General features: G+C 37.5%; 1 protein-coding gene across 5 annotated transcripts in view; it reads right to left on the bottom strand.

Annotated features, from left to right (window-relative positions):
• The window catches only part of myo18ab (myosin XVIIIA b), a 91,520-nt gene that overhangs the window by 13,278 nt on the left and 64,178 nt on the right, over positions 1 to 14,064 (bottom strand). For all 5 annotated transcript variants that reach the window (XM_056757703.1, XM_056757705.1, XM_056757701.1 and 2 more), the window contains 9 exons: positions 10,879 to 11,006; positions 10,139 to 10,293; positions 8,281 to 8,404; positions 7,983 to 8,183; positions 6,783 to 6,893; positions 5,856 to 5,960; positions 4,776 to 4,922; positions 4,558 to 4,671; positions 1,277 to 1,393 (listed from right to left, as the gene is read on the bottom strand). In XM_056757703.1, coding sequence (XP_056613681.1) covers positions 1,277 to 1,393; positions 4,558 to 4,671; positions 4,776 to 4,922; positions 5,856 to 5,960; positions 6,783 to 6,893; positions 7,983 to 8,183; positions 8,281 to 8,404; positions 10,139 to 10,293; positions 10,879 to 11,006 — 1,202 coding nt within the window. The remainder of the gene's footprint in view (positions 1 to 1,276; positions 1,394 to 4,557; positions 4,672 to 4,775; positions 4,923 to 5,855; positions 5,961 to 6,782; positions 6,894 to 7,982; positions 8,184 to 8,280; positions 8,405 to 10,138; positions 10,294 to 10,878; positions 11,007 to 14,064) is intronic.

Below are 14,064 nucleotides of genomic sequence, written 5' to 3'. Positions count from 1 at the left end.
TGTGTTTTAAACATTTCTAATGGTTCAACCCACCCGATAAAACAAATAACTATCAGTCCTTTGACATCATCAGAATGCTGTGAACAACCAATCAGACGGGAGAAACGGAAAGTGGTTGAGATGTCATCCGCACAAGCTCTGAAATAAACTGATGATTTTATTGGATGATAAAAGCATGTGGCCAAGGAAACGCAATTGATGGTTACCAAGTCGAGTCGAGTCTGTCATACGTATGATTCATAATGGCTTTTAGATTTGTCCGTAAGCCTATTGGTCTCATCAACCTGTCGTAATGAGTATGCTTTAAGCAGTCTGATCCATAGATGCGTGATGAACACATTTAAATTGAGTGCTGAATAAAACTTCCAAAGAACCTTTAGAAGCCAAGCTCTAAGCATCAGTGATAATAGCGAGTTATTACTCACAACATAGACAGTGTAACAGCTAATTTACGCCACACGCGAGCAGTGTGACGAAATTAGTTATGTGACAAAACGTAAATGCTAATTAGAATCGAGAAGCGTAACCATGGCATAAACAAGAGATTTATTCAAGAAAACTAATAGGCAATTATAATTTTTTTTTCATAATCGTTCTGCCCTACTTATTAATATTTTTTTCCCTTAAAACATTTGAGTCTGCGCAAACAAGCTCTCAAACATAATCTTCAATGCTGTATTTCTGTGAGCAGTCTTAATTCTCCGGATGAATGTATTGACGGTTTCATCTTTCGCAACATAAACGAACGTTACTGCGCATGCTCACTTTTGTGACCCCAAATTAACTTCCGGTACAAATTCACAAACAAGAGTGCCTGTAGATTATTTCTGATAACAAACAAAAGAAACCGACTTGGCTAAATTTGTCTCTCCAATTTTCAAATTAAGACTCCGATACCAAGCTCAACCGCTAGATGTCAATACCATACGGTTTGTTTAAATGCGACCTTACTACAGGACACTTTCAACAAACTGTTTATTTCATAAAACGAACATACAACTAAATTCAACCAATCGTTTATTTAGTAAAATTATTATACAGTAAAATAATAAAACAAATGAATATTAACATAAATTAAATAAAAGGTAAACAGTTATATAATTAGACATTAGCCAACTTCAAACCGGGGGTCAGATGCGCGCGTGTCCGAAGAAAAGGTCTATTGAGAATGGTTCACGGGTCTGTGTATGTGATCTGTTGTAAAGAACTGTATACAAATGCAAGCGAGAGGCTCTGTATGTTGATGGGACTGGCGCGCAGGAGAGAGTTACTGTACCTGGGCAACAGCTGCTTTGTGTTTCTTCATGAGTTCATTCAGGTCCTCCTGGTCCTCCTCCATGCGAGACTGCAGGTCATTCTTCTCTCTCTGAAGGCGGCTTAGCTGTTCCTCGAGCTGCAGGAGAACCAAACAACACAGTCAGAGCAGAAACATGCACAAAGGTGCCTTTAGAAAAATTAGAGCGGTGCAATATATTGAGATGATTTAAGTATTACAATTGTGCATATCCTGCACTTGTCAAATGTCAACCTTAAGATGAAAAAACATAGGTTTTAACCATGCTGATAGATCAGATGTCAACATTTGGTGGTATCCATATTCCTCATAAATGGACATGAAAATTTAAATAAAAAACTGCTATTTCGTGGGCTATGTGTTGGGTATTATTGCTTCTGGTTTGTACTTTTGAATTCACAAATGTTGTCTCTCAGAAGTGCATCTTTTTTTGTTACATCCATATCGCATCAATAAAAAAAAGCTTTTTAAATAGAAAACCCATGCATAAACTGATTTTTCTCTAATGGTTGGACTATATCATTAGGGGGTCATATCTGTGTAATAAATCATAATCATAAATCATTAATCATATAAGATTACACCAATAATGGAACCTGAGGTAAATAATGCTTATTAAAAAAAGTTACGATTTGATAATGACTGAATTCTATATTATAGTGCATATTATGAGATCATGTTAATCACATTTCATGCAGTGTGTGAATGTAAGCAGTCTGGCAAGTTGTAAAGCAATAGGTGAATGAATAATAAAGTTATTGGCTTGGAAAAAAGGGAGTCGACTCTGAATCGCACAAACGAGTCGTGCCCTAGTCCGATTTGAAAAACCGCCACGGGTTAACGTCACAACATATAATCCCCGCCTACGTTTTTGCTAGGAGTGCCTGCGAAAACTTCACTCTTCTCCCCCAAATACTGTAGCTCGTGAGCCTCATTCGCGGTGGACCAATCACAGCAGACTAGACCATCTGACCAATCAGATCAGAGTAGGGGGGGAAAAGGATCAGACGGATAATTCGTTGAAATAATAATTTGAGAGTCAGTCAAGAAGTAACGTAAAAAAAACCTGCCTTTTATAACAAAGTTATAGTGTTTTTACACCGTGTGTGTATGTAAACTTGTTATTAGACATTACATAAACCTTAAAATCAAGGAATAATAATAATAATACAGACAGCACAGAGAAAACAGATTACTTTAACCTGAATCTCACACATAATGTATGGCTAGCCACTAAGCCACAGCTCTGACTTCAGCACTCATTTGTCTTTTTAAACAACCCAAGTTCCCTAAAGAGGCCCGAGACATCCGTACTAAACAGTAGCTCCAATGTTATAAATCTCTCAGAAAACAGCACAATTATACTTCTCCCAATTACAGACTTAGTCTTGACTGCCTGCTCTGTCACACAGTCTCAGAGGTCTAATTCCATTTGATATAATTACCTCAACAACACAGTCTGCTAATCTCTGAGGACTAAAGCTAGAAATGTAGACATCACACACCACTAATGAATTTGTAAGCATAAACACAGGAAATAAAAGGATTTTGTACAAATATTATTTTCTATCTTTGTTTGTGTAACACACTTGATGGTCCCCACCAAATCGTTTTCAGTCAAGAGAAACACTTTCATTGGAACTAATTATTTCCAATGATCTGGTGATTTATTTTTAGCCTGTTTGTTATTTGTTTATTTTTGAAGCCCAAATGGATGAGTGGAAAACCGAAGCAAGGAAAATCTTTAAATAAAAATGATCACAAGCAGAAACTGCAGCCCTAGTAAAAAAAGAAGCAAAGTTCCCTTCTGAACTTTCAGTCCATCTTCTCTGAGCAATGAAGCAAGACCAAGTTCTCATCTGAGAAGTTCTGTTAAAACAACCTTTCTTTTCACACTCTCTGTCACACATCAAAATTCATTAATATTAAAGGTCAAACATTCTGCTTTTTGTACCATTTTACTTTTCCCCTGAAGTCCACTTATAATGGTAGTCGATGTATTTGCACTATTTTTCTTGAAATGAGTTAAACTGTAAAAAAGTTTTTATTTTGTATTTTCCACTCTCTCTTTCTTCAGCATTAAGAATAACACTGGCCGTTCCTACTGCCCCTTTAAAAATGTATGCAAATAACCTCTGTTATGATAGGCTAATCACATCGTTCCATCATAGTTCACACTCCCACTCGTCAGCCAAGTAGCTACATATTCTGAATAGGTGTTAAAATGTATCTACGGTATTTGTACCCTTCAACATGAGATACAGATGCAGATCCCCTCTTTATTTTAAACACGCTCTGTTAGGATTATTGCATCAAAGTGATGTGTCATCTAATCCTCTAATGAAAATCCATGAGCTCTCGGGAGGACGACACCCTTTAGCTGATCATGACCAGACCTTTTATCATGTTCCTACTAATCAATATGACAATATTCAGACAAGAGACCAGGATTAGCTTTACCCAAAAAAGATGACAAAAACACTTCATGGCACAACAACAATATGTGGGCACGGCTGAGGCTGTATAGAAAATTTAATTGCTCACTGCGCTCTTCTGTCAGAAGTGTCTCTTGCTCCAGAGAACTGAGCAAACACGACGGGCAGGAAAAAACAACGAAAAGAGACAAAACAATATGGCGACAGTATCTTGAAAATAGCACAATTTGGCTGGAGATAACTGTTTTCTGCCCCGCTGGAATAATACAGACCTAGTGACGGAGTTATTAAATAAGCCGGCTCAAGAAACGCTCGGTTTTGCATCGGAGACTTGGAAGTAAATGCCCACTGCTATGATTGGATAACAGTTCCAAAAGACAGCAGTGTGCCATGTGTACATGGATTAAATCATTCGCCAACCAATGGCCGGGGCTACAGAAGTAGTCTTTGATATATTTTTCTGTGGAGGCAGTGTTCAACGACCTGCTGTTCGTACATTCCTGGCGTTCGCTGGGCCTGGTGTCAATTCAAGTTGTAATTAAACGACTTCAGTTCTGACACTTCAGTTCGTTGAATACGATGAGATTTTATATAACAAAAGCTCAGGTAAAAATTTCTTAATTCATGACACCTTTGAAGGCTAATGCATTTTGATGTGTTTTTTTGATGATATATCCTCTTCGAATTAGATTCAGGCTCGGAAACGTGCCATCATGGGCAGAAATCATTTCCCTTTGGTAAATAATTGAAATGACTGCCTGTGAAGGTGGATGAAGACAGGTGGTCTCATCAAATTGACTTATTAAGACAGCCATGGTTTACACTTACCGCCTGCTTAGATTTGGATATGTCGTCCATTTGCACATGGAGGTCTTCGATTTCAACTTCCATTGACTTTCTGGCTTTGACTGCAGCAGCACATGTGAATTCAGACTCTTCAAGCTGTAAAGAAACACACACTAATGAATAAAATGTACATACTGGGAGGTTTATTCACTAATGAACGTCACACATGATGGATGTCCGCCGAGGAACTGATATCAGACCTGGTTTTTGAGCTGGGCGATCTCTCTTTTGCTGGGAGCGTTGTTCTTCAGGTGATCCAGCATGATCTGGGCATCAGCCAGTAGAGCCTTTGTGCGCTTCAGGTCCTTTCTCAAACGCTTCTCTGTCTCCACATCTCTGTGGCTCACCTGAGGAACATTATAGGCCGGGATTAATATATACACCTCTTTTACAGGTATAAATTGTGATTGTGATTACATTTACGAATTTGATCGATCAAGAAATATAACTTTTGTCAAATAGTTTTAAGGCAGAGCATGGTGCCAACAAAGCTACAGTCATGGTTTGATTCCCATCGATATATAAGCCCTGGTCAGCGTGTCAAAATTCACTGTTTTTCAGAAAAAAAACGCTGTACTTTGTAAATGATTAAACACTTCATGTCAAAGCTGACAAGCACATTTTATGGGTAAGGGTTATTTGCAAAACCCAGTGACAAATATAAAGACTTACTAACAATAATGATTTATGAAATATGAAGATACAAGGTATTAGAAGGATATCGGCCATAAATTGATAATTTATGCGCATTTGTGATTATTTAATATGTAAAACTGAAAACTGGGCTAAAATTTCCAATAAAGTCATGTGCTACAAGATATTTTTTTCTATGTAAACATCTATGTAAATTAATTTATTAAATATTATAAATATTTAATAGTAATAATTAATAGCATTTAAATAAGATTTAAGATTTTTTTTCCTAATATTTATAGGTAAAAATATTTCATATTTTAATATTTAGAATAGGTTAAAATGTGAGTGAATAAAAACAAGAAACCTTTTAAATGCATTTATTTATCATATATAAAAATTGTCGGGGTCAATTTAACACCAATAAAAGCATTCATTGCCAAAATTTTCACATACGGGGGTTAATTGGTCAATGTCTATTTTTAAAAATGTTAAATCATATAAAGTACCAATACTCTCATGCTACACGTTAAAGTCAGTATCTCCCTTTAGGATCAAATAAATATACACACAGTAGCGGGTGAGGATTATTCCCTCCCTTCAGTTTAAAAGTAAAGGCTCTGTGTGTATTAGGTTGAGTTATGTACCTGCTCTTTAGCACTCATAAGCTTAGCTTCCAGGTCTCTCCTCTCTCTCAAGACCTTCTGCTTTTCTTCATACTCCTCCTCCAGCTGCACCTCCATCTGCTTGAGCTACACACACACAATCATAATAAAAGGCCATTATGGTCTTTGTGAAGTGAGTGTGTTCGCAAGAGTCAATCCAATTATTTACCATAATTTCAGACATGAAAATACATTCCATAAAAATGTCTTTAGACAATTCAGAGCACCTTCAAGTGTCAATCAGAGACTCAGCCGTGAGTCGAAGGGTAATTATGGGATGTACTGTATTGGTTAAGTAGAGAGGAAGAAAAGGTGAACCATACGTGAGAAAAATAAAAGAGGACGCCCATGAATTATACATCCAAACAAGACTGAATGAGTTCAGCTTATCTGCACCTCCACGGCAAAGACACTTTACAAAAGCACGGCCGTTATCTGCGGCGAGAGGCTGCGCTGGATGTACTTAACAACCCTGAATTAACATTTTTATTCAACCCATGGCTGAATATGACTTGTTTATTTATGTTGTACGGGAGGTGAAACGAGTTCTGCATAAAACCAAACATCAGCAATTAAAATATTTTAAATGGAACAAACTTGCCATTCTGAAGGCGTTCGGCTTTAATCTGTTTCAAAGTTTGAGTTAAGCAGTGCTGGCTGGTGGTTTGCACTGAGTTTATTACAAATAACGTAATGAATATAACATGAAGATGAATTTTATGTGCTCTAGGTTTATGCTTGAGAAATAAAATAAACTACAATATGTTTTATGGTTTAAACAGTATTAGTAATATACACTATGTAATCGAAATGCATCACAAATAACTGTATATAAATTACTTCAGAATGAATGATTGCAAGCACATAGTTATTGTTGCTGGCTTGTGTGGTTTGTTGAACATATCGTACCTTCTTGCTGCAGGACTGCCTGATCTCCTCCACTTCTTCATCCTTGCTCTCAATCTCCTTTGAGTGCGTCTGTCTCAGTCTCTCCATTTCCATCTCAAGACGGAGCTTGGCCTGCAGGTCACAACATCAACACCTTAGCCCATGCAAATCCACACTTTCAGTGTCACTGTGCACATTACTTGCATACAGATGTGTTTGTAAAACAGATCTTTGTGTAAATAATTTCTTATTAATTATTAAAATTTATACAGACTGTGAGTATTGACAGTTTCTTCATCTACATACGTTAGCATATTATGCGTGACAGGTGGAAAATTCTGTGCATGGACAATGTGCAAGCAATAATCCATTAAACATCAGCCAACTGAATACAATGAAACCTGTTTTCGTTTAACCTGGTTGTTATCCAAAAATACAAAATGTTGTGAGGGTGAGGTAAGGATCTGGGATAGTCGGTAAAATGACAACTAGTTTTTTTGTAAAAATGTAAACAATTTATAAATCTAATATATATAATCTATGGTAGAAAGATTACAGTCATACGTCTATATTATAAAGAACATAGTTGAAGCCCAAAGTAAGATGTATACAGTTTAAGTGGCAATTCACATTTCGCGTCTAAAACATGAGCCGGAACGCTTTCTCTCGTCACATGACGCACGGTGCGCGTGTGTCACTGAGTAAAGTTGAACTATTTCCATATCAATCCGCTGCCTATTTGCGCGCCTGCTGCGTGTCTACATGCAAAAAGGCACAAATGTGAATCACCTCTAAGTCTATCAGAAGTCTTCAGTTTTAAAAGTCTATAGTATCTAATCTATAGTAAGATGTGCATAGTATTTACAGCAAGCCTATAATAAGATCTGCATAATATATCGGTCTATAGTAAAATTTACTGTATATAGTTTACAAGTCTATCAGAAGTCTACTGTTGATAAATCTAGTGTATATAATCTAAAAAGTGTACAGTTATAAGTCTATACTTGGAACTCTACAGTTTATAGTTTTATTGTCTATAATCTAGAGTAATCTATAGTAAGATGTTTCTAGAGGTCTCTATCCATTGTATGATGTCTATAGTAGAAAGTCTATAGTATGAAGTCTCCAGTGTATGAGTTTATAGTAAGAAGTCTATAACAGATCCTCATATAGACAGGCACATAAACATGCGTGTATGGGTTAGGCTTGACTATAATTTACCTGCTCCAGCATCTGAATGGTGCCCGCCTGCTCGTCAAGCTCCTCCTCCTGGTCTTTGACCTTGGCCTCAAGGTCACGCAGCTGCTTTTTAACCTTGGCCAACGAGGCATCGTCCTTCGACTCCTGTGAGTTCAGATCTTGAAGCTCCGCCTCCATCTGCTCCAGCTTCAGATTGACAGCGCATATCTCCAGATCCTTATCCTGAGAGAGCAGAGAAAATCTCATGTACGTCACAGCTGGGTGCAGCCTATGAGAGCGAAATATCAAAGTAGCAGATGATATAAGGGAGGTTACTGACCTCCAGTTGCTGTCTGAGACTGAACACCTCCCCGGTCAGCATATCCTTCTCTCTGCTGAGTTTCTCCCGCTGGCTCCTCTCTCTCTGCACCTCCTCCTGCGACAGGGTCTGCTCCGAGTCAAACCTGCACATATTACAAACACAGTTTCAATCTCAGGAAAAAGGAAATTGAAGATTTATGTACAGACCATTGAAATGATGCTTTGCTGATCTACGCTGTCACGAGAAAGTCTAGCTTTACAGTTATTATTTACTAAACAAAAACCCAAACATTAAAACCCAAAATATTAAAATAAAACCTACCTGCTTTTTCTGAAATAGCCAAGCATAGCTGACTGTTGTAAAATGGTAAAACTCATCTAAGCCTAACAGTATTTTGTGTGACGTGCACGTCAGGAGGGGCATTAAGGGAAGCTTTCTGATTGGGTTGACTCTTAAGTGGGCAACAATGCGGGGGGGGGGGGTGTTTGGGATTGTTTGTGGGGCAAACCAGTTCTTTCTTTTCCATTGTTTCCTAGATCCCTCTCAACCCTCCACTCTCCCTATTTTCTCAGAGGCCCTGTTATGATCCCGTAAATGAGTCTTATGCAACTCTCGCTGTTAATCCGAGCCCCACACTGAGATGGAGTGATTCTCTAAGCCCATCCCCTCGACTAAATCTGCCCTGTAGCAGCTGGCTGATCATTACATACAAAGTGGACTTTCACACATTGCCTCCGCAGTCTCCGCCTGTTTATTCAGCCTAGAGAGGCTTAGCGAATGTAACTTCACGCATTAACCGCCAGCCAAATGTTTGTGGCCTGCCGCTCCGAGTAATGGAAGTCATGCAGCTTTATTCAGGGCTATCTCACCCCTGGAAGGACAGGCAGTGGGTAGTGGTGCCGGTTTAATTTTGCGGCCTGTTTTGAAGGTTCACCAGTGTGTGTGTGAGTTAGTGTACACCAGACAGGTGTGTTTAAAGGAACATTGATATTAACTCTTTCACCGCCATTGACTAGTTATCTCGTCAATAAAAAAAAACCGCTTCCCCGCCAAAGACGAGTTATTAAGGCAATCAGTTTTTTACTGTTTTGCAGCAGGTGGCGCTATTTCACACATTTGGGAAAGAGTTCAGAATCCCAGAACGTATATGTTTTAGCGGTTTTAATCAGAGTGTAATCTGGGCGAAATCTTTGACAAAAAACGTTTATTATCTCAGCTGTTTTATCAAAATGATGCATTTTTAAAGAAACCTGCCCTCATATACGGAGTGATAAAAAATGAACAAATGAAGATAGAAGAATACGGTTTCTTTTGTTTAAAAGCTAAGACCCTGTTCTTTCATTTACATATTGTTTGTCCATATATTCTTTACAGAAAATGTACTGTGAGCCATTAAAGTTGGGTGAAAATGTTAAAAAACACTGGCGTAGGCTCGCAACTTTTTTTTTAAAGGCTGGCGGTGAATGAGTTAAGCCATTAAAATGTATTAAAAATGAAAAAAAAATTATACAGGCAACTATTTTAGTTCCTAGCAGGGAAATGTGTATATAGACAATATAATATTATACATTTGATGATTGATGTACAGTTTTAAACCAATGACTTTGCTGTTAGATTAAGAAAAGGATCTGAAGACTGACAAGACTTTTTGTCATGCTGTTGACTGTTACGGTCACAGCTGCTTGAAACAAAATCAGATCAACACGGATGGATTTCTCACTTTACGTATTTATCACATTACGCCTGGTTAGGATAAAATGCCACCTGGTCTTCAACTCATAAATAAACCCAAAGCTGACACTACATATCATAGGACCCAAGAACGCCCCAGACAGCCATAAATACCCATATCATCCATCATTATAGGGTGACTCACTTGCGTTGTTTCTTCTCCAGGTCATGGTTGCGGCTCTGTTGACCCTCCAGGTGAAGTTTGGTGTCTTGCAGCTCTGCTGTCAGTTTCTGGCATTTCTTCTTCAGCTGCTGCGCCACACGCTGAACTTCCTCATTGTCCGCCTGTAGGTCTGCCAGCTGCACACGCACACAAATGCACACGGATTCTCAATGAGTCTGTACAGATGCATTTGTCAATCTGGATCCAAAGCAGCGTGCATCTTTTCTTGTCTAGATTTGTGAAGTTTCAATCAGTTCATACGTGTTTGAGACAGCACATGCTGTTGTGCGAGTCAGCAATGACAGTTTGAGTCTTTATGATGTATGGTACAGAACACAGAGGGCATTTGCACAGCGAGGCATAGCGATGACGTTTATTATAGATTCCGGCCACTGTTAAAGGTCATGTCACATATTTAAGTCAGAAATAAAAAGATAAAAACCTTTATCAACGAATGACAGCAAAATAAATAAATAAAAGCAAATGCATTACCTTTAGACTAACTATATAATTGATCAATGAACGGAGCCTCACATTACCCTCACAATTATATTTCTGTTCACATAAACCAGAAGACGATTAAATATTGTGTCTGGGTTTGTACAACTGGCCTAGTATGAAAGAATAAAGTCAAACATTTGCAAAGGTGCCAAAAGCTGGAAAAAACTATCATAGCTATTAGCATTGAAGTGTGAAACGAATGTGTATGTGCGAGTCCTTACCTTTCTCTCTAGCTGCCTCTTGTTTTGCTGTTCCACCTCTAGTTTGTCGTCAAACTCTTGTTGGAGTCTCTTCTTTGTGAACTCAATCTCTCTGATGGCTCGCTCATACTTCAGTCTCCATTCTCCTCCTGCACACGAGTACACAGATAATCACAGATTTGATGACTAACCTTTTATACAACCTCTCAAAAAGAAAGACTAGAGTGTCTTTAAGAACATAGGTTGAGGCCTGGACTGTTGAACGTGAAAACCACAATCTTGTTGATTTTGTGTAAAACGTCAAATAAAATCACCAAAAAATATCTGATCAGCTGCTCACAGAATGTGTTTACTGTGTATATTTCATAGCATATGTCATAGCAAAACTGTACATAATGTGACTATCATTTTCCCCTATTTTCAACTAACTTGTATATGAGAAAATATGAGCGTTAAATGCGTCAACGGAAAAGATTAAGAGACCCTTCCAAATTTTAATTTAATCAGCATTTCTAGATGTATTAAGGGCATACCAGTCCAGTGAAATTCAATAAAATCAAACCTCAGGAGTGACAAAGTCATTCAACAGCAACGTGAAAGACTGACACCATGACAAGACGCATGAAAACAAGTTTATCACATACAAATATTATTTTTTTAATATCTTTGGTCTGATAAATACAGCGCACATTTTCAGTAAGTTTTGACTTGTTTCTACAGTTTTAATTTTCTGCACAAAAATGAAAATTGAAATAAATTCAATTGAAATTTGGGAGAAATGGTAGTTTTAATTTTTAGGGCTATCAAAAGATTAATTGCGATTAATCGCATCCAGAATAAAAGTTTGTGTTTACATAATATATGTCTTTGTACTGTGCATATTAATTATGTTCTTATAAATACAAACACATACACATGTAAACATATTTAGGAAATATATTTTATATATTTACCAACAATTTAAATTATATATAAATGTTTAATAATTTTAGATTTTTCTTAAATATATGCAGGGATGTGTATGTGTTTATAAATACAAAATTATTATGCACAGCACACAGTTATATATTATGTAAACACAAACTTTTATACTGGATGCGATTTAATCTTTTAACAGGCTTAATAATTTTATCTTAACACATACCTCTCGACATTGAATATATAATAAATAATTTTGAAACATTCCCTTAATTTTTTCAGTGGCTATATATTATTTGCTTGTATGATTATTTCTTTGAAACACCTACACAGCTTAAAAACATACCAATGACTCGCATTTAAAAATCAATTCAGATCTATAAAAGGCTCCAGATATGAGAGATGGTTTAGCTGTGCTATACAGAGTGCAGGTCAGTGAAAGAGAACATAATTACTGAGAAAAGGACTAAATCAAACATTCATGTCTCAGAATTAAATGTCCGAGATAACTGTGTGAGGTCAGAGATGAGAACAAGCCATCACCTTTCTGACACATACATTAAAATGAGCCATATTCATAAATCGTAATACTGCAATAAAAGAGCAATACTGAGTATGACCTCCATCAGGCGTATTGGAGACCAGGTTCACCACCAATAGCATGAGACATGAGAGCGATACATTAAAGGGATGCAAAGTGAGAAACGCAGAACAAGGTATAGGAACAACATTGTCTGGATCACTTGCAGAGCCATTTTTCCAGCTGATGAACGATTAAACAATGACAACAAATCACAATCCAATTTAAAGGGATAATGCATAATATGATCACCAGTTAAATGTTCATGTGATGATAATGTGTGACTCATTCTTTTGATCTGGTTCTTATAAATAAACTGGTTGAACTGCAAATCAGACCGAATAATTTCTTTGCAAATCAGACTAATGTGGTCGCCACAGTTTTTGAGGTAACAGCTCACCGAATTGGTTCTTACGGTCATGTCCCGGAATGAGAAAAGACAGGGAAAGTGGGCGAGCGAGACAGCATGTTTTCTGTGCCCCCCGGCATTTCCATATAAACAGCTTAATGAGAAGCAGCCGCTCTGATGCCACAGATTATTTTCTCATTTGTCTGGAGGAGCCACGCTGAGGACGTTCATCGCACCTGAAGCGCTGCTCCTCGCTGCAAAGCTGTGTGGCGTCACACTCCTGGAATCCTTTCAGATGACCCTTCAATTCCACCTAAATGATGGAGGGGATGTCTGATAGTTCTGAGTCTTTGCTCTAAGCCCAGCCATCATAGCGGGATCTATTCACTCAGATCCCATTATACGTCTGATATTTCCAAACTTTTCGGGGGTAGAGGCCGCAGCACCCAAGTAAAGGTGGTTTGGATCTGATAGGTTCAGAATAGTGCTATTCATACAATTAGTATGCAGTATAGCAGTACATAACACATAGTAGGTAACAATTTACAGTTAAGTTACAGAGCGGCTGCGCAGACTCTTTGTAGGTCCTGCGCAGTGCAATTTTAGGTTGCCCACAAAAGCTTAATATCTACAGAGTAGGCAAACGTCTGATCAGGAAGCAGCAGCAAGTAGCTTTACATCATTTTAAGAAACAGGTAGATCATATGTTTGTCTTTCAGTCTGGAATTTCAGAAGTCTCTCTCTCCCGATGAGTTCAGAGTGCATGTGAAGGCAGTGGCGTGTGAATACTGTAAAGGGCATTTTCATATATTTCTGAACTTGGACGGCTGTTTAAAGCTCTTGACAGTTAAATGATGACACCACACTGCGTCTATATTGTAAATTTCGAAGTTAAAATCAATGAAACGGAATAAAGTCCAAAACACTGAAAAAAATGTAGGGTTTTGATGCAAAAAGCTAATGGTTTACAATGTTTTTTTAATGGAAACCATTCATTTCTGTGATGGTTTCTCTTGTTTTTATCAGCAAGGTATGTTACATTTATAATTTGATCAATCTGTCATGTACAGGTTTTTGAATGATTCTTAATATATATACACAATATATATAAACTATATCTAACATATTTTACACATTATCTTATCTATCCTCAATGCACAGTATGGGGCGCCAGTTCTTTAAATGGGCTTACAGGGGGACCCGCGACCATGAAAAGGTTGAGAACCACTGACCTATGGCATATTGTTCACAGATTTAATTTTCCTTTATCACTTTAATTCAGATATATAATACATAACATCAAAATAAGTGTTTTTATAAAATCTGTATTTCTCAGTAATGTTTTTCTGATCCTCAGACT

The sequence above is a fragment of the Triplophysa dalaica genome, chromosome 9, assembly GCF_015846415.1.
Source record: "Triplophysa dalaica isolate WHDGS20190420 chromosome 9, ASM1584641v1, whole genome shotgun sequence".
In the NCBI taxonomy this organism is placed as follows: domain Eukaryota; kingdom Metazoa; phylum Chordata; class Actinopteri; order Cypriniformes; family Nemacheilidae; genus Triplophysa; species Triplophysa dalaica.
This window is presented reverse-complemented; position numbering and strand designations above follow the sequence as displayed.